Source organism: Catharus ustulatus, chromosome 2 (assembly GCF_009819885.2).
Source record: "Catharus ustulatus isolate bCatUst1 chromosome 2, bCatUst1.pri.v2, whole genome shotgun sequence".
NCBI lineage: Eukaryota > Metazoa > Chordata > Aves > Passeriformes > Turdidae > Catharus > Catharus ustulatus.
The window spans coordinates 29,667,154-29,688,353 of NC_046222.1; the positions used below are offsets into that span (position 1 = coordinate 29,667,154).

At 45.7% G+C, this 21,200-nt stretch overlaps 1 protein-coding gene across 1 annotated transcript; it reads left to right on the forward strand.

Moving 5' to 3' along the window:
- The first annotated feature begins 13,268 nt into the window (after positions 1–13,268).
- CD4 (CD4 molecule) lies at positions 13,269–19,973 on the forward strand. The gene is made up of 9 exons (XM_033052384.1): positions 13,269–14,192; positions 15,719–15,895; positions 15,980–16,123; positions 16,334–16,606; positions 17,054–17,416; positions 17,537–17,779; positions 17,870–17,988; positions 18,218–18,285; positions 19,472–19,973. Exons 1-9 carry the CDS (start codon positions 14,132–14,134, stop codon positions 19,485–19,487), a joined length of 1,464 nt encoding a protein of 487 aa, XP_032908275.1. The 5' UTR covers positions 13,269–14,131; the 3' UTR covers positions 19,488–19,973.
- Positions 19,974–21,200: the final 1,227 nt, after the last annotated feature.

Sequence of the window (21,200 nt, forward strand, 5' to 3'; positions counted from 1 at the left end):
AACAGGAGTCACACTTGTGATTTCCCCCTTATGGGTCCCCAGGCTGTGGTGGCTCATGCTCAGCATGGAAGATTCCCTTGGCTTAAGAGAAGGTCACCACAGCCAGGGCAGCTTTTCATTATTTCAGCAGGCACATGAACAAACCTTCTTACTGTGTTACTCTCACCTTCTCTCCCCAAAAGATTCAGTCACTCAGGTAGTGAATGCATTCAAGTATCCTCAGACTGCAGGTAGTGCAGCAGCAGACAAAAGTCACAACGATCCCACTCCAGGAGGCACATCTGGACTTCACAGCTCTTTAGCTACTCATCTATCCATGTATTTTACTGAAAATTACCCCTTTCTCACTGAATCCTAGAGAAGTGCAGCAGAGCTGTGAGGTTGACTTGTCTGCTTCAACCATCCCATGCAATTTCAGGCAGATCCTGGAGCAGAACCCAACATAAGGCAAGACAGTTTAGCATGGTACCGGCATCTTCCTAGACAAATGACAATGCTGCAATTTTTTTTTCAGGTGGGAGTGATCTGTCTAGCTTAATCACCTCTCTCTGCCAGATCCTTTGGAGGTAGAGAAAAGGTTGGTTAACCCCCATAGGGCTGAGGGGCAATCCAATATCCATCAGGATCACATAATAGTCTCTCAGTACCTGGCAGTAGTTTGCTCTCTCTTCTCACACACAATGGGATGCTCTCTCCTCTGTGGGTAACACTTTCACCACTGCCTGTTACCAGCCTGGATGTTCTCATTGCTCAGATGTGTGCCTGGTCTGTCTTTAAACCTCCCTGCTTCCTTGTACTCTGACTTCCTCTGGCAATCAGTACTCGGATCTGCTTATTCCCTGTATGAAAATGGTTCCTCTCTCAGTTTTGAATTGAAAGCTTTCCATTTTCACTGTTTTCTCCCATCACAAAGGCTGGTAAAAGAGGGACTCCCAAGTGTATCATACCTTGGATGGCCATTATTTTACCACATTTTATCACATCTCCTTTTATGTAATTTCCCCATCCTCTCCTGACTCATTTCCTTTCAGGTACAAATCCCAGATTTTGGGACTTTCTCTCTTGGCAGTTTGCATAAGGCCGATGTCAATGCATGGTCAGCTCTGCTCTGGAAGAGGAGGCAGCAGCCCAGCAGGGGAGCAGTGCTGGTTTACATGGACATACAGAGCCTTTCTCTGCTTTACTTCCAGGCAGCCCTTCAGTGTTTTGTCTGCTCCTCTGAAAGAAGTTCAACAACACTAAGCTTGTACCCAGCTGTTAACTGTGCCTGTCATGATAGGCAGATGCCTGACATGGTGCAGCTACAGTGAGCAGAAGCCTGAAAGTATTTATGCAGTTTAGATTTTCCTTCCTATAAACTATTCCTATATATAGGAAACTATTTCCAAATCAAGATGGCACAAGGCAAGTCAGTAGAGATGAGGTGGAAGGACCAAAAAAGCAAGCAATAAAACAAATAAATTTGGAAACCTGTTTCAAGTGGAGTCAATAAATAGAAACAGGAAATAAAGCAAATGACATATGAAGGAAAGAGACCTGATGCTTTTCCATAAGGATACAGCTACAGGCGCAAAACTCAGACAAATATTTTCAACATACCAGAATGTGGTGGTACGCCATCACTCCTTTCTCTAACTGAATGGGAGACAAAGTATAACAAGAGGCTCATTGGTCCAGATAAGGACAGGGAGAGATCACTCACTGATAATCATCACATCAAAACAGACTCACCATGGGGAAATTATTTTAATTTATTACCAATAAAATGAAATCAAAGAAAGCTATTGAGAAAATAAATTTAAATCTTAAAAAAACTCCATCCCACCCTCCATTCTTCCAAGGCTTAATTTCACTCCCAATTTTCTCTACCTTATTTCCCACAGCAGCACAGGGGGGCAGAGAATGGGGATTGCAGTCAGTTCATCACATGTTATCTCTGCCACTTCTTCCTCCTCAGAGGAGAGCTCCTCACACTCTCCCCTGATCCAATGTGGGGTCCCTCCCTCAGGAGGGAGCCTTCCATGAACTTCTCCAATTTGAGTCTATCCCAAAGGCTGCAGTTTCTCACAAACTGCTCCAGCATGGGTCCCCTCTGGGGTCACCAGTCCCACCAGCAAACCTGCTCCAGTATGGGCTCCTCTCCCCAGGGAGCCACAGGTACCACGACTCTGCTCCAGTGTGGGCTTCTCATGGGGTCCTCCATGAGCTGCAGGACAGTATCCTGCCTCACCATGGTCTGCACCATGCGCTGCAGGGGAATCTGTGCTCTGGCACCTGGAGCACCTCCTGCCCTTCCTTTCTGCACTGACCTATCTGCAGGGCCGTTCCTACCCCATAGCCTCACTCAACTCTCTTGCTGTGGTTGTTAATTTTTTTCCATCCCACTTAACTGTGTCATCCCAGAGGCTCTACCATCATCACTGATGGGCTCAGCCTTGGCCATCAGTGTCTTGGAGCCAGCTGGCATCTGTATCAGACATGGGGGAAGCTTCTGGCAGCTTCTCGCAGAAGCCAACTCTGTAGCTCCCGAGCTATCTAGACCTTACCATGAAAACTCATTGTACAGTGGATGAAAATTTAAAAAAAAACCCCACAGGAAATCTAGTGGATTCCCTTTTAGCAGAGACAAGGGCTTAAGGAATGCAAAGAAAGTATTATGCATGCAAATTCCTTTGCGTAGGACTCCTCCAAAAGGAATAGGAAGACCATCTTTCATCCCAAACTAATCTTTTTTTTGGTTAGAAAGACCAACATCATTAGAAAAAATCATAACTAGGTCCAGATGTTCTGCAACCCAGACTTCTGAGGGATTTACAGTGAGAGGCTAAGTGCTAGCAAATAGCATAATCTGACAAAAGAACAACAAGAAAAATACATCTCTTGTGGTCTTTGTGTATTCTGCACAGCCTTTAAAAAAATAAAATGTTAAAACCAGATTTCAAATTATGTATGCTACTAAGGTACACTGAATTTTTTATTTGCTTGTCAAATTTGTTGGAACGATATCAACACTAATCCTGCAAAAAAAAAATCCCATGACTTAGTACTCTGTTTCTATTTCTTCAACACTTTACTGAATAAATCCAAAATACATAGGGTTTTACTTTTGCCTTCTAAAGGCAAACCTGTCAAACCAAGCTTCTTATGGGAACACTGTTGTGGGTAGTGAATCTTGTGCCTCCCACTAAGGTCCAAAACATTTGGGACAGTCTTTTCATAGTTGTGGATTCCATCATGCTCAAGAGTTTCTTTCCTAGGTTTCCATCCCGCTGGCCTGCCAGTTCCATGTGGCTCCCTCCAAAAGGTGTCGTATGGTGTGCTCTGGAAAGGGTATCACTCCCATCTGGACGGATGGGTCTCAGAGGGTCTCGTGGCAGAAGGACACTCCTGGTGCTCAGAAACGCAGGAAGTCATGCACAAGGGCAGATTTTGGAAGGATTTGGTAATTCTCATTTTTACTGACGTTTCTCATGTTCCTCTTCTTTTACAAGCACTCCGTATCTTCTTTCTTGTCACCAGGTCAGCAGTCCCCCTTTTTGTATGTAAAATGACACAGGTTTTGGACCAAGGAGGATGCACCAGCAAACTCCCTAACAAGCTTTGGGGGCTGTCAGGAGCTCAGTTAGGACCCTCCACTCGGGCACTCCCCAGCCCTTCAAAATCCTAAATTAGATATTAGGAAGAAATTCTTTCCTGTGAGGGTGGTGAGGCACTGTCACAGGTTGCCCAGAGAAGTCGTGGATGTCCTATCCCTGGCAGTGTTCAAGGCCAGGTTGGACCCTGGTCTATTGGAAAGCGTTCCTGCCCATGGCAGGATGCTGGACTGGATGATCTTTCAGGTTGCTTCCAACACAAACCTCTCTGCGATTCCATGAGCTCCCACGGCCGGCAAAGCCCTGCGGGGACACCGGCGGCTGCTCCGCGGTCCCTGCCAGCTCCTTGTCCCGAGCCAATGCCGCCATCTAGTGCATTGTGCGGCGGGATTCTGTGCTGATGGAACACCTCCAGCTGCGCATCAAAACAATTACTGTCACCAGCTCCTCCCCCTCGCTTTTGCCGAGGTCAGTAACAGCGAGTTGGTAAGCGATATGCATCCTATGTAGGTTCCTAAAAACTACCCCAGCTACCTCTCTCCTGCCTGTTGCATTTCTCAAATATCCTTTACAGGGAAGTGGTTTTGGTTAGCTCCTGTCACTTTTGGTGACACACTTCTGCAGGGAGTGGTTCCTGATTTCCCCTGTCCAGTGCCCTCCAAGAAGTCCCTGATTTCCCAGCACACCTTGGCTAGTCTTGCTCTACTAGTCTCTCTCTGGAGAGTTCCTGATTTTCCACTGTGATCAGCAAACGAATCTTTATGATATCTGCTATCTGCCACCACTGCTATAAAGAAAATACTCTCTCATGATATCTGAAGGGAGCCCTTTCTTCCCAATTCAGGCTTCCAAGTGCCTGAAGAGAGGTATCTCTCCCCAGTTTCTGAGTAAAACAGCTGTGCTGGGGCAAATCACTGGGCCCCTTCAGCAGCCAGCTTGTTGTTTCTAGCTCCCACATCTAGCATCAGAAATGCCCCTCGAGAAGCTCACCAGGTGTTAGCAATTCTGTTGCAAAGAGAACGCTCCTGGCCTTTGAAGCCACTGACAGTCAGGTGCCTGAAGATCTGTTTTTTATGCTGCATCAAACACTTGTCCTTCCTTTTCTCCAACACCACTTGGCAATCACTAATTTTCTAACATATCTGGGTATCTTTTACCTATCAGACTACAGAGCACACTCATAGCCCTCACTGATGTGCAGGGAACTTGGTTTTAAGGAGACGATCTCTGGAGGCATCATGACTTTCCAGTGAAACCAGTTAAAAGGTCTTTCTCAACATCTGATTTCTGAGGCCCTTTTCTCCCTTTATCTCTCACTTCCTTGGAGACACTCAGAGTCTGCAGACTGTGACCATCACCCAGCACAGCCTGGAAGCTTCTCTTCGCAGAGAGGAGCCATTTCTCTCCAACCCCAGACTGCAAAAAAATTGCTGGTGATGGGATTAGAGCAAAGAGAGACAGCGCAGAATGTCTCTGCAGGGGATAAAGCAGGGAAACATGACAGCCACTGATTTGTGGGGGGAGAGCTATGTGTAGTGCTCAGGCTGTTCTCGCTGTGCTGCAGGGTCAGTGTGTGATGCTGGATGAGCCCCCTTTCCCCAGGGGTGCAGTACAGCAACTGTCCCAGAGAGGTGAGAACCAGACTTGCAAAGAACTTAAAAACCAGTTAAATATTTATGAGGAATATTATATTCAGAAGAGAGACAGAATGGCTAATATTATTCATCCCTTCTGGATTCTGAGGTTTAATTAATGCTTGCAAAGTGCTTTGAGATGCTTGGATGAAAGTGATACAAACACGTCACTGCATGCTGTGACCCTTGGTCCCAGAGGCACCTGTTCACCGTACAACTGGAGCAGCTCCAAGAGATAGATCCCCACCCTAGGTTGACAGCGGATCCAGAACAGGCATTCTCACATGACAAGCCTGCAGCTTTGCCTCCTCAGACCCACAGCCCTGCTTCTCCTTGCAACTCTGCAGCAAGTTCAAGTGCATTTTGCAAGATTTACCCCTTCAGGGAATGCTATTTCTGGTAGATATTTGCAGTGACATAAACCAACTGTTTAAAAACAAGCCAATGTTTGTGCATTACAGTGTGCTGGGGAGACAAAATGCAAGCCAAAATCTGCACAAACTGAAGCATCAGCTTAATGCCTCAGATCCCCAAGCACTGATATGCCACAGTCTTACATCCCCAACCTGAGTTTTCTTAACTTTTTTTCCCCCCCCCAGGACATCCCCTCTCTTACAGCTGGGGACCAGAAAGGACATTTCTATTTGACACATGTAAGAGAGTTTTGAAGATGCTGATGTGATATGTCAAGTTCTTGAAGGAGAACTGTATCTCAGAAAAGGGCTTTCCCAAGTTCTGGACACTGGCAGAGTGCCCATCCCATCCCATCCCATCCCATCCCATCCCATCCCATCCCATCCCATCCCATCCCATCCCATCCCATCCCATCCCATCCCATCCCATCCCGTTTGTATCCCACACTGGGAAATTCTTGTCTCATGCAGGTGACTTCCTCTCTGAAATAGGACATCATCTTTTTCCAAAGTCACAATCAATGGAGAATCTCTTGTGCTGAAGGTCTGGTCACGGCTGTCCCTGTCACAGCTGGTGGCACATGGTGAACCTTGCTGCTGTGGCTGTCTGTCTCTGCTCCTCCCAAAGCCTGGTTGTACCTTGGATCTCCATCCTGCAGACAAAGGGGCAAGTCAGTGCCTAAAGGAGAAGAGTAGGTGGCACAGAGATGCAATCTCAGCCATGTCTGGGGCTCAGTGGGTTTCCGCCACCTTGGCTGAGGCTGGGATTCAGAGAGAGAGAGACCAAATGTGGGTGGGAAACCACAACAGCCCCCTCCTCCACCCTACTGAGAAGGGAAACAGCTGAGATTCAGTAGTGGTGCAGGTTGGTAGAGGTTACTGAAGACTAACCTTACACTGGGTTTACAGGGCAAGATTTTGGTACTGGAGGGGCTGCATCAGTGACTTCTGTGAGACGTGAGAAGGAGCCAGCGCCATGTCAGCCAGAGCCACCTCCAGACAGCCCCAGAGCAGACCCACTGCAGACCAAGGCTGAGCTCATCAGTGGTGCTGGTGGCACCTTTGTGACAGTGTACTTAATAATGGGTAAAAACCTGTGCACAGCAGCTGTGGTAGACAGGAGGGACAATGTGTGGGAGAAACAACCCTGCAGACATCAAGATCAGGGGAGAAGGAGGGGCAAGAGCTGCTCCAGGTGCCAGAGCTGAGATCCCCCTGAAGCCTGTGGAGAGCCTACACTGGAGTAGGTTTTCTGGCAAGAGCTGTGGCCTGTGGAGGAGCCACACTGGGCTCCTAGATGAGGTTATCTAGCACCCTTGAAAGCCTCCAGCAATGGCAACTCTGCCACATCCCTGGGGAGGTTGTTCTGGTGACTGAATGCTTTCACTGTAAAAAACATCTTCCTAATGTAAAGATGAACTGAAGAATTGCAGTCCATGGGAGGAACTCACATCAGAGCATTCCTTGAAGGACCCCACGGTAGAGCAGAGGAACAGCATAAGCAGGAAGAAGCAGCAGAGATGAAGTGCTCTGAAATGACCACAACTCCCATCACCTGCTCCCTGTGACACTTTGTAGGAGGGAGGAGGGACAGAAGAGTCAGGTGCAAAGTTCAGCCTGGAAGAAAAGAGAGGTGGGAGAAGGTTTTTAAAGTTTGTTTGGGGTTTAGTTTTTAATTTGTGTTTGCTTGTTTGTTTTGTTTGTTTTGTTTGCTTGTTTTTAAATTTATCGCTATTTTATCAATTTATTTGTTTTTAATTTGCCATAAATTAAATTAGCCTTTCCCCAAGCTAAGTCAGTTTTGTCCATTACAGTAGCTGGGGGGAGATCTCCCTGTCCTTATCCTGACCTGAGAGAGTTTTTCACATCTTCTCCCTCTGCCTTGCTGAGGAGGGGGAATGAAGGTGCAGCTGGGTGGGTGCTGGCAGACAGCTAAGAAAAAGCCACCACTGCTACACAGAAAATATTCTCTCATCTCGCCCTTAATCTCAGACATACTCCACACAGGTGGGCCTGGGGTCAGCTCCTCAGAGGTGCCTCCTCTCAGTGGTGGTGCAGGAGACAGGCTGGGAAATGGAGCTCAAATTACCCTTACAGAGTGCGGGAGGTCTGGGATGGGTTGGATTTGCTCAGCTAACCTGTTGGTCTATGAGCTTTCCTCCTCAGTGGAGCAGAACCAGCTCCCAACCATTCACGTCCAGGTTTCAGCCCTGTCACGGCCTCCATCAGCTGCCCTATGGCCAATAGGCTCTCTCTGCTTTGCACACTCATTCTCTCCACCGCTGCCATGCATCGCCTTCCGCCCAGGTCCATTGCTGCTCACACCCAGAGTCGAAATCACGTGCCTTTGGAGAATCACCATCTGCCTAGAGAAGTCGGCGGATGTCAGCAGAACCTGGACTGGTAGCAAGACCTTGCTGTCACTCTGGCTGGAGAGGAGGAGACATCAAGGCCAACCAAACATCTGCTTGCTGAACATCAACTTCACTCCTCTTTTGTTTCAGCTGTAGCTGGGTGAGATCAATTACGGCAGGTGACAAACACAAGGAGACAGAAACGGAGAGGCTGAGAGAAAAGAGGTAAGGAAACTCTTCCTTTTGCTAAGAGGCCAGACTGTTTTTGGGTTTTTTAATGCTACAAACTTTGTTACTCCACTCAAGTTGCACAGATGGATTGGTTTTGCCTTGCTTAAAGGTCTGTTGTAAAATCATCTTAAACCTTTGACTTGATAATACTTCTGACTGTGCAGTTCTCTGAGGCCTTTTAATTTTAACTAAAAACTGTTTGTCTCCCTGGATTTTTCTCTGAAAGGGGCAGGAAAAAAAAGGAGATATGAAAAGCTCAACTTGCCTCAGAGCCTGGGGATCTCATGGATCTTTTAAACCCATATATAGGGAAATATGTCCTATATGAGGGCCTGTCACTGGTGACTGCATATCCCCAAGGGCTGCAAATGCACTGGGGAGCAACCCTCTACCAGCTGCCACTTGCTATCACCTTCTCCACATACCCTGCAGGAAGGGGAACTTTATTCTATAAAAAGCCTACAAAAATAAGAAGATGCCGGTCTCTTGCTAAGTAAGGATGTCTACTTACATCTGTACGTGCTGAGACCGGAGGGGTCTGTTCTGCTAATCCAAGCTGACTGGCTCACTGCCTGACACTAGCTGCCAATGCAGCCTGATCCATTAGCTCAAGGCTGAGTGAGCAGGATTTCTTGGAAAAAAGGGGATCTTTTCAATTTCAGGACAACAGAAAAGAGATTTGTTTTCCCCTTCCAAGGGCTGCTGCACTGTTGAAAGCAGGAGTTTCATTTCTAGTTGAATCTTTCAAGTGGCATATCCTACTCAGCCTCCATCAGTCACCTCAGATATTCCTTCTTCCACACGGTGCGTGAAGGTTGAGCTCAGATTACTACTCAATGTTTTCCACTATGAACTCAACAGTCCCTGGTAAAGGTTAGAATCATAGGATCACAGAAGGATTTGGGTTGGAAGGGACTTTTAAAGAACATCTCATTCCAACACCCTGCCACAGCAGGGACACTTCCACTAGACCAGGTCACTCAAAGCCCCATCCAAGCTGGCATTGAACACTTTCAGGGATGGAGCAGCCTTAGCTTCTCTGGACAACCAGTTCCAATGCCTCATCAGTCTCTGAGTAAAAGATTTCTTCCTAAGGTTTGCCCTCTTTTAGTTTAAAAGCATTTCTCCTTCTCCTATCACTATCTGACCATGTAAAAAGTTGTTCTTCATCTTTTTTATAAGATCCCTTTAAATACTGAAAGGCTGTGATGGGGTCTCCCCGACTTTTCCTTTGTCCTCCCCAGTGTCTCACAAACATGTCTGCCAAAGCTGCCTGCAGCACAGCAGGGCTCAGCTCATCCAAACTGAGCATTGTCCCCACTAGTGGCTCTTAAGCACCCAGGGACCATACTCACCTGATCTGCCACAGCCTCATGGAGACCCTGTGCTCACCAAAGCAAAATTAAGGAGGGATGATACCCAAATGTCATCCCAAGCAGATACAGGGCTTGGAAGGGTGATGAAGGAGCTGATTTCAGAGTGCATCACAGTACCTTGATTAGTGACAGCCTCTGGTGGCTTTAGAAGGGCAAGTCTTGGCTTCCCCTTAGGCCAGACGGGAGCAGCCTGGGCTGTGGAGGTGGAGCCACTTCTTGTGGCCTCCACATGGTTTCAGGAATGTGACTGGGCATGGCTACTTCATGGCTGAGGGGAGCTCAGCTGATGCTGACACAGTGACATCATCACCCTGCCTTGTCCTGATGCTGGGACCTCTCTCGGGGAGGTTCAGCTGCTTTCACCTGTGTGATCCCACGGATCCTGCTCCAGTGCTTCCCTCTCCCAGTAGCTCCAATGGGAGGGTGGCATATGCTCTTGGAAGCGCAGAGATGCTCAGGAGGAAATGGAGGAAGGGTCGAACAGTCCAGGGGGACAGTAGGGACCATGAAATGACCTTCACTGCTGTCAAAACTTTGCTTTCTGCTGGCTATTTTCATTGCACTTGGTCTCTCACCCTGCCTGCTGCTCACCTGACATTTGCTTTAATGTTAAGAAGTAAATTCAAAGAAACCACTATTTGGTAAAAGAGCCAAGTCAGCTTTGTTTCAGATTTTTAAACTGAGAAGAAGAGAGGTGAGGCCCTTTAGCCCAGAGCCCCACATCTGAGCCTAACTCTTGAGCAGGGCAAGGCTCAGCTCATCCCTGAGCCCTGGCCCGGCAGGCACCGCAAGGGGAAATGCCGCGGCGGAAGCTGAGGTGTGGAGCCCTGGTGGGGAGGGAGGGCTGGGGGGCCCCTCAACCCTGACAGAACGAGCTGCTGTCAGATCAAAAGCACAGCCACAAACAAGAGCAAGAGGAGAAAACAAAACCACACTGCACAAAAGAGGCACAGGAACACACTGAGAAAAGATGGCCTGTTCTGCATCAGGAGCGGTTGCCGAGTTTTCATTTGTTGGGTTTTTTTTAAATTTAAGTTCCCTCCTGTGTCATGCCAGTGCCAGCCTGTGGAAAGGTCTCTGCAGCCATCACCCACTGAGGTTCAGTGCTGGAGGGACCGAGGGGCTGCCAGCCATGCTCTCAGGCAGATGTTTTCCAGGCATGACTTGGTCCTGCAGGCATCATTCTCTGGAGAAAGCCCACTCACTACCTCAGCTCTCCTTTTCCTCTTCCTCAGAGAGGCAGGGATCATTAAAGTAAGTCAAGAAGGAAATTAAACCAGTTTAGTAAGAGGGGGAAGTTAAAATGAAAAGGAAATCAATGTTCACTTGGGAGGGAGCCCTGCTCCTCTGTTGCTAGATGTGCTAATAAATCAAGTATGCCTGGACTGTTTCTGGCACAGAGGCCAGCTGGCATGAGATAGTCTGGGCTATTAAACTCACTTAACCTCCAAAATGTACTGGCCACATGCCAGTCACCTAATGGGAGAGGTCCCTGGCCCATACTAACACCTAAATGCATCTCAAGAGTTGCTGGGGAGAGCAGAGTTATCCCTGGCCAAAAATGTGTCAGGAAATGTACTAGCAATTTAACAGGACTGATGAGTTTGTTCCAGTGCCTGGGGACATTCTGTGACACCGCTTAATTTATGAGTACCACCATAAGAAACAGCTGGGCTGCCTATAAGGAGGCTGTGGGTCTGCTACAAGCATCGGCTAATGAGAGCAGCTTGCTCCTCGGTTATCACAATCGAGCCTTGCTCACTGAGATCTGTAAACTCCAGAGCAGCATCCCTGTGATCTGACCGGGGGCGGGGGGAGGTGCAGAAGGAGATGGAAAGGCAGGAGGGAATAGGAGGTGGCATGCATGAGAAGTAGAAATAAACAGGGAGAGAGGGAAAGCATGTAAAAGAAATCCTAGCTGAAGGCAACCCATTTTCCTCATTGATTTGTAACATGTAGGTGGTAACATCACACTGTGGAGATCTGCCACAGAAATACAAAGATTAGTGTGAACAAAGTGGGAATGCAGAAGTTGTGAAACCAAGAGAAGAAATAGTAGAACAAAGGTGCATCAATCTACATCTACCAAGATGCACAAGGTCAGCAGTTCACCAGTCCCACAGTGCTCTAGTTGTGTGGTTTTGCTCAATAACCAGGAAGCAGGAAGGCAAAGAACAAACTGAAGCCATATGACAGGAGAATAGAGATTCCCAGTCAAAACAAAATTATGAGGTGTGACTCAGCGATTTCATTAATTTTTACTTGTTCCATTACCTTCAGGTTTTATATAAAGTTTAATGGTTTTAAAAATTTGAAACCCATCACCAAACTGTTAATTCACAGATATTAGTTTAGAATGGGGGCTGACTTTTGCATCCCACAGGAACAGGTGATGTGAGATTTCACAGCAGGGATGAGGCTTCTTCTGTCACCTCAGGAATGGATCTTGCTCAGCGCCCTGTGCCAGTTTTCAGTTATCGATGTTCCTTCAGAGTGAGATGCATACAGATGCCTTGTTAGCGCCCCTTTCTTTATTCTGTAGCTTAACCCAGCAAACTGCTTCATCACTGCTTCTGCATCTTTTTAGGAGTCACCTCCAATCATCTGCGCTTGCTCCTTTGTTTTACATTTTTCGCAGAAAACAGCTCATGCAAATATTTCCTGGCCTGGGGTGGGTTTTTTGTTTAGCACGTGGCAAGCCGCAAGTCTCCTCTGACTGTGTCTTTGCCACCTGTTTCTCTTCTGATGGTGCATATGGCTGCTGTCTTGCTCTTGCACACGTATTTTTAATCTGTGCATGTGCGCACATTGGTCCGGATGTCAGATGTTGTGCTGACCTGATCTCTATTTAAACGTAGTGCTGATGTTTTCATCTACTCTTTGATAGCTTCACATGTTCTGATCATTAAATTAATTTCAGTATTAAATTATCCTCTCATAAAATATATTACACTTAATATTGCACATCGTACATATAAGTATTGTAGAAAATTATTCAGTAATTTCTTTTGAGTTTCATCCCATTAAGACTCCAGCCTTCAGTCTGTCCCACACCTGACATGGGGACTCCCTGCTTTCAGAGAAGTAAGGTCGCTTCACTGGCTTGCTCACTCCCCAGAGCATTTAAGCTGCTTGGCTTCCCTTCTGTGATATATGCTTGGTTTAAGGATGGAGAGCTCAGTAGTGCCCTTGCACCAGCAGCCATGGTCCCCTTCAGCCCACCCAGCTGCAGCTATTAGCTTGGTCTTTGCTACAGTCAGAAACTGCATCTAATTTGATAAGTCACCTTAACATGACCATTAGCTTCCAGTTCCCACTTAAGGTTTTGCTACCATTAATGCAATTTCTTCTTTTGGATTGCATTCCTTCCTTCTCCCCATACTTTTCATTGAACAGTCCCAAGAATTCAAGCAGGTCATTCCAACATCAGATTTGCTGGTTATTGAGATTTTTAAGGTAAGGAGTTAAAAAAACCCAAAACAATAAACTCAAACCTGAAGAAAAGTATTAACAACAGCCTAAAGGTGGCTGTAATCATAGAATCACAAAATTTAATGGCAATATTTAGATGGCAAGGGACATTGGGAGGTTTCCAGTTAATTCTCCTACTCAGAGCTGATTTTACTCTAAAACTACAACATGTTGCTCAGGGCTTGACAAGGCAACTTCTGATTATCTCCAATGGTGGAGATTGCCTGGCATCTCTTGGCATCTATTCCATTACTGAACCACCTTCAGTAGGAAGAAAGTTTTCCTTCTATCTATCAACATTTCCCTGCTCAACATATGGCTGCTGCCTCCTGTTCCTCCCTTGTGCACATCTGAGGAGAATGTGGTTTATTCTTCTAGGTGTAGCCATTAGATAATGGGAAACTGAAGTTAGATCCCACTTTGACTCCCTTCTCCCTATCAAGACCAGTTTTCTGTCTCTCTCTGTATGTCAGGTGCTCCAACTTCCTCACCACCTCACTAGCCCTCCATTGAACTCTGTACAGTTTGTTGGCATCCTTCTTGTACTGGGGGCCCACAACTGTACCCTGTATCCTAGATGAGACCTCAGGTGTGCCAAATAGAGAGAAATAATTACTTCACTCTACTTCCAGCAGAGCTGGCTGTGCTCTTGCTAATGCAGCCCTGTATGTGTTTAGCTTTAATCTCTGCAAGAGTGATGATAACCCACCATAGAGAAGTAAAAAAGCATAGAACTCTTGGCAGTATAAACAGCTGCTGCCTGATGAATGCCAGAAGCCTAGGGATGAGTAAAATGAAATGTTTATTACCAAACTCCAGGGGCATGCTACAGATGGATTCTTTGCTGATACAAAGGGCTCTGGTGACTTTCCCAATGAACTTCCATTTTGCTGCTGCTGAAGGATGGTGGGAGCAGACTGAGAACATAGGTTGAATCCATCAAGGTCTGAAAATCAAACATTATTAACAGAGCATTTGGGTCTTCCAGGATAAGATCCCTTGGCAGTGACAGCCTTTCCAGCCCTGCTCTCTGTGGACGGGAGGAGCATTCCCATAGCGATGGAGTCGTGCGGCAAAGCCGTGAGCTGCGTGCCTGCCGCCTTCTTGCTTCTGCATCTAGGTGAGTCCTGGGTTCAGCAAACCCTCATGGCTCTCACAGCCTTTTCACAAGCCTCACAATACTCAGTGTATTTCTAGGTTCTTTCTGATGTGTTGTATAAGGTTCCTTGAATGGTTTAGTTTTGGGACACAGGTTGTTCCCAGCTCACCTGCTGTGCCTGCCAGCCAAAACCAGGGTGCATCGCCAGGTTTGGGGAGCTGCCCCATAGAGATGCAGGAGGGAGGGGTCCAGTGAGAACCAGGATACACACCAAGCAGAGTAGAAAATACTGCCTCACTGTCTCCAACTGTGTGGGCAAAAATATATCTGTGATGCTTAATCACATCTGTGATATGATCTTCAGAATCCCATCTCAGATTTGCCCTTGCAAATTGAACGCTACTGGCTTGCTTAGCTTGACTGCTAATGCTACAAGTTTTGGTGGACTTTTTAGTGCTCATTTTCCAAGAAAGGAAAGACAATGAATAAGGCCAAGCCTGCATTTCTCCGATACTCAGCTTTGATTCCTCTGGTCACAGCGGACAGATCGGAAATCTCTTGAGCACCCTAGAACCAAATGAAAAGCAAAAGATACCAACTTTTATTAATCACACTTCTAATTTCACAGTTTAAGACAAAATCATAAACTTCTGTAGTCCAATGTGCAATTATCAAAATCCTGTATTGGTATCATTGCAGATTACCTCTTAGAGGGATGTCACTTCTGGCAAACCCTACATTAAACTCATGTAAACTTTTCATTTTACACTTCTACAGCACCTTACTACTCAGGTCACCTGGGGGATTTGCAAGTAAGGCATCTCTGAGAGCTTACAAGCAGTGAGGCAGGACACCACAACCCTGTTATTTCCAATCTTATCTCTGGCAATTTCATCTCCTTCTTAAGGTTTTCTGCAGAAATCTTCTTTAGAGTGAAAGAAAGGAAATTATTCTCCCAGAAAACCACTCCTAATGTTTCTTCAACCTTATACATCCTATTTCTTATACTGTCACATAGCCCGATTCCCAAGAGCAGGAACCTGACATTAGGTCAGCCTTCTTTCTTTCTTTTTTCACTTTATTTCTTAATTTTTCTGTGTTTTCAGTCTTTGTCCATGCAAAAAGAAGGAAGCAAGGTGTGAGCAAATTTGTCAGTGTTGACTGGAAAGTGAAGGAGGGCTGACCTATGCTGTCCTTCATTTGCTACCAGTAGAATAACTAAGTCTTATCCAGTGGAAAAAGGTTGTTTCAGTAAAATTGTTGACACTTCAAAATTATGAATGATGGTCCCAACATGAAAACTGGTATTTTTACTTTTCTCTGAATATGTATGAAAGAGAATAACCATTAGCCAAGTAATAAAAGATCTTGATTGATTAATTAATTAATTATATAAAGGAGTGATAAATTCAGAAACTGAGAATGATTTCAGTGTTTTGGAAAGGGAGGAGAAATATCAAAATCTTTTCGGAGGGCTGGGAAGTGTTTACTGAGCTACCCTTCAGAAAGTGAACTTATGCGGTTTTTTGGTGGGTATTGACTTTCAGGTCTGATCTCCAGTATGGCTCACCAACACGAATTCCAGACTGGGCTCGCAGGAGGGGAGGTGACCCTAAACTGCACAGGCATACTTCCTGACTCAAAATTACCCCGGGACACAGTTGTGCACTGGAAGTACTATGATACTCCTTTATGGTATATGGAAAAGGGTAGATCTTGGAAAAGTAAGGTTTCCAATTCATTACCCCTTCTTCTTTCATACAGCTGAGAAACTTCTTCCCTCCTAACCAAGCCTATTTTTTCAAAAGAACCAGCTTTCAATGCTGATCGATTTGTCATCAAGATGCAATATAAACAGCTGTGGGTGCGGAATTTGAAGCTCTCCGATGCTGGCATCTACACCTGTGAATATGGCACTCACAAAGTCCGCACCTCACTGCACATCTTTAAATGTGAGTCAGTGGAGGGGAGAGGATCATAGAGCTTGGGGAGACATCTCTGTTGGGATTATTTATCCAGCTGCATTTCTTCTGTCCTGGGCTATCATAGTTCATTTCTCCTCCATCTCCAGAGCACAGCATCTCCATGTTCTCTTTGCTGTAACATTTGTCTCTCTCTCGCAGGAGGAGGAATTGACTGGCTGTGCTTTTTTCTTTTTACAGTGATGATCTCTTTGGATGGGCATTTTCTGCAAAATGAAGTCCCTGAGCTGATTTTAATGCAAAATTCATCCAGTCCTCTACTCGATCTCAGAATCACATTGTTTGACAGTAACAATAACACAGTAATGCCAGAATTACAAAACAAGAGCCGTCAAAAATACATAATGAATTTAAAGAAACTAGAGGCTGTGGACAGCGGGACCTGGGTGTGTCAGGTCCATTCAGACTCTCCATTGATTGATCAGAACATCCCCTTTGCTGTGAAGGTATTAGGTATGTGATAACAAAAATGGAACTCATACCTAGGCTTGGGAACCAGTGTTTCCTTCATCTCATAAGTTTAACTTTTAATCTCCACATCCCAAGCACTGGTGCTCCAGGACTGACTTCCCAGGGCTTCCAACAATGCAGCTTGGGGATTATTCTGTTCCCTGAGCTCTGTTACACTCTGCCATTCATTTTCCTCTCCAGGCTTGGTGAGGAGAAGATTCTCCTTTCCTCAGGGTCTGTTCTTCTCAGCTCTGCTGTGCTTGGGAGTTTTAGATCTTTCTGCTGTCTTATTCTCAGACTCTGTTTATCCTTCCTGGAGGATGTTGTGGCTTTTCTCCAAGTAATTTTTAAGCTGAGTGCAGTGTGCCTCACCCTGGATCAAGGGTAGACATGGGGAAGCGTAACCATGGCTTTTCCTGCCTCTGTATTCCTTTTCTCTTCTAAATTCAGGTTTTCAGAATCCAAATTTGGAAAGAAAGTATGCAACTGTTGATAGCAGTGTCATCTTGTCATGGCATCTGAACACCCAGAAGATAAAATGGAAAGAGGGTTTCACAGGACAGCTGAATTGGAAACAACAGGAAAGTGCAAACCCTCATGAGCTGCTTGATTTCAATGTCACAGCACAAGGACAGCTGCATGAGACCAAAAAAAGCAGCAACTTTCTGTTTGAGATACCTGAAAGAAAACCTGAAAGTACCATAGAAGTGAAGCTTCCCAAAGTGCATTTCAACCATTCTGGCCAGTATCAGTGCCAACTGGAGTACCAAGGAAGACATGCACAGAGCAAGATAGAGCTGGTGGTGATGAAAGGTGAGAGGAAGAGAAGTGGGTCATGAAGTGGAGGAGCTGGAAAAACCTGCAAGCCACAAGAGCATGGATGGACCCATCTTCCCTTCCCCTCACTCACATGTCCTTTTCTCACTTTTACAGTCTCAGCTAAGCCTGTTGGGCCACTCTCCAGGGGGGCCAATATGACCCTGACCTGCCAAGTCTCTGGACCGCTCCAACCCAATGCGTACTTGCGCTGGGAACGTGTGAATGGGACTAAGATGGACATTAAGAACTCAAAGCACAATGAAGTAAAGTTGGAGGTGAACATCAGTGTTGCAGGGCTGTGGAGCTGTCACCTCATAGAAGACAGTGACAGAAAGATCAGCCTTCATTACCACGTGGGTATGGAAATTAGCATCATGTCCCTACCTCAACCTTAAAGCTATAAAATTCTCTTTGTTTCTGTGTCTAAACACTTTTCTTCTCCCACAGAGGAAGCTGCTGTTTGGACTAACTATGTGATAATTGGAGCAAGTGTTGGAGGCAGTTTATTGGTGTTTGCCCTTGGGTGCCTGTGCATCATCAGTAATATAAGCTGGCAGCGAAGACGGGTGAGTGCCACGGTCCTTGTGAAAGGTGCCGAGATTACTGGCTCTCCAAACTACAGGAGCAGTCAGATTTCCTGTCTGGATGCAGGGCAGAACAGACAAAGGGTCAATCCTTAGACTCAAGCAAGTTTTTGAGATGGGCAGTCTGCGGATGTCAGACAGCTTTACTACAGAGGAAAGCATTTGAAGCATAAAAATATCCAATTGTTCTTTGTCCCTTCCCTCCTTGCAGCAACGGGCAAAAAGAATGGCACAAGCAAGACAACACTTGCTGGAAAACAAGACATGTCAGTGTCAACAGTAAGTGGCAATGAGGGCACTCAGAATGGGCAAAGGCTGTTTTCAAGAGAGAGGAGCTGGGTGATAGAATGGGGAGAAATTTAACTTTAACCTCTTTGGTGAAACAGTATAGCTGCATTTCAGCATTTTCAGCTCTTACTCATGTTAAATCCTGCTTAAGAGTTATGAGCTATGCTAAATCCCAAACCCATGGTAGCACTGTGTTGGGAAACTTCTGAGCAGAGTGGTTTCACTCAAATTATCTTAATGTTGAGAGATGTTAGCTCAACCCAAGCAGGAGCTCCAAAGTCCTTTGGGAGGATTTGGATCTGGATATCAAGGTTGTGGAGGTGGAAGGTACACAACCAAGCACAAGGATGAAACCCAAATTCTAAAAATCCATGATGTCCGCAATTTAATTCCAGCTATGCTAGCACAGTTCTGGACTGCAGTTAGTGAAAATTGCCAATAACCTCCCAGGAGTAACAAAAGAAGAGAAAAAAAAACCACAGAACACTCTGATTTTTACTCTTTCCTAAAGGCACTGGTGATGTGAAATATACTATTGTGTCATGACCCTTTTCATGGGAGCAAGGATTTCTCAGCAGAGAATCTGCTCTCTTCTATGTCCTTAAGCTTAGATGGTATCAGGCATCAGAAGCAGCTGTTGGAAACACTGACAGCCTTTCTGTCACTGGAAATGGAGCACAAAGGGAAGTATAAATGATTGCATGAACAAGTTTAATGAATGTTTGGGTACAAAACAGGACTTCTGCTTCGTTTTCACTGGTGACATTGGCAAACTGTGATAGTTTCACCTAATTTTTTTTTCACTGTCACCAAGAATTCAGTGAGAATGTTTATTTGTAAATGCTGCATCACTGGGATGTATATGTGGTGAAGAGCATAACATATGTAAAAGAATTCACCTTGTTTTCACATACATTTTATCAAGGTTAAAAAAATAATCCCCATAAAGTGAGGACAAAGCCTATATAGATACATCAAAATCTAGATAAATCTGTGCAGTACAAGTGCTGATACAGTTGTTCTCTCTCTTTGCCAAGTAAGCAGCTCAGTGTAACTGAAACCTAAACTGCAGCTATGTGGATGCTCAAGTAACTGTTTGCATCCTCAGCTACAGACAGTCATTACTCGATGTAAAAAAAGTGGGGGGTGGTACTCATGTAGTACTTTTCTCCTGCAGCCGACTGAAGAAGTAATAATGCAACACCAGCATCACAAGGACTGCTGAAGTCTCTGCCTGTACCTAAACACCTGGCAGCCCATAGAGCTCTGTGAATCCATCTCCCTTTCTCCTGTTTTAATGTAATTCTTTATTCCTTCATCGTTCCCCTAGTCTAATGCCGTGGAGGGAGGTTGTCTGGCTAGGAGCCAATGGACAAGACAAGAAACCCTGAGGAGTTATGATTGATCCCCCATTCTATAATGAGAGATGCTGAACAGAAGATATGTGTGTGTATATATATATATATTCATGCATATATAATGTGCTTGTATTTTGTTCATGCACTTAATTTGACCTTCTTGTGGAACCAATTTTATGCGCTTCTTTTATCTGCCTGAGTGACAATAAATTACTTTGGGGTTGGGAGTTATTTTTTGCAAGCTGGACTACATTTTTTCTGAGGCACTCTTGTCTGGTTCAAATTCACATTTCTCTCTTTCCTGCTAGGATGTGAAATGCTGATTCTCACTATCTCCAACCTCTCTGGCTGCCCATGAGCCTTTCTTAATGCACCAGCTCTTTTCTCTCTGTGAAACCTGTCTGTCCATGCTCATTTGTCTTTCCTGGGCAGTCTGAGCCCTAAATATTTACCCTTAGACCTACATATCTGATCCCCCATATCTATCCCTCAGCATGTAGCTTTCACTTCTCCCAAGGTAAACAAGCCAACAAACAAGTAAAAACAGCACAACTAGTGGGATAATTCAGAACTAATTTTGTTGGGAGGGTAGTTCAGGATACCAATAGATTCTGGAAGTCAGAGTCTGAAGAAGTCCTGAATGTTGATTTAGAAGGTAAGTTTGGGAAGAGAGTGAGAAAATAATTTCCTAGGAGAACAAACCAGCCTTGAGCTGTCTAATCCCGCAGAGTGCAGAGAGCAGATGCTTCTGAGAAAACCACTGAAAATGTTTCTCACCAAAATGACCCTTTTTTTGGAGATGAGAAGAGGGAGTGAAAAGCCCAGGAAATTTCAGATGGAACTAAAAGCATGTTTCAGAGATGACAGAACGTCCTGAAAGAAAAATGCTGTTAAAATATGTACACAGAAGTCTTGTGTTTATAGAAGTTGCACTGCTGTCTGCTAGTGGCAGGTCACAAAGGCCTTGGGGTCCTACAGCTGTCACTGGCTGCAGTTCTGGCTTGTTTGTCTGTGCTGGCCTTGCTGGGGACAGGCACAGAGGGGCACTGGGCTATGGGAAGGGACTCCCTGTGGTCCAGACCCTCAGGGGGATGCCTGGTGCTGGAGGAGGGGGTTTCTGTGGAGCAGTCATGCCAGCATCACACTGTTACTGACAGACAATAGACAGGCGGCAACAACGGCACAGGCAACACCTGTGAGCTGGGGGAGATCCTCCACCCCACAACCCTGCATGGGGACGCAGCCCAGGCAGCTGTGGCAGCAGGTGTGGGCCCCACTGGTGTCAGGCCTGATCCTCCACCGTCATCCTCACTCAAACAGGAGTGACAAAGGCCCACACTGACACGGCTTTCCTTCCTAAAACTTGTGCTTGCATGCATATGACTACAGTAATTTCACGAATACAAGCCGCACCATTTTGACTAAGATTTGGCTCCCAAACCGGAAATGCGACTAATATTCAGGAGCGGCTAATATGTGAATAATTTTCTGACATTTACAACCTCAGAAGTGCCAGGCAGAGTGCTGAGCCGAGCTGAGCAGCTGCAA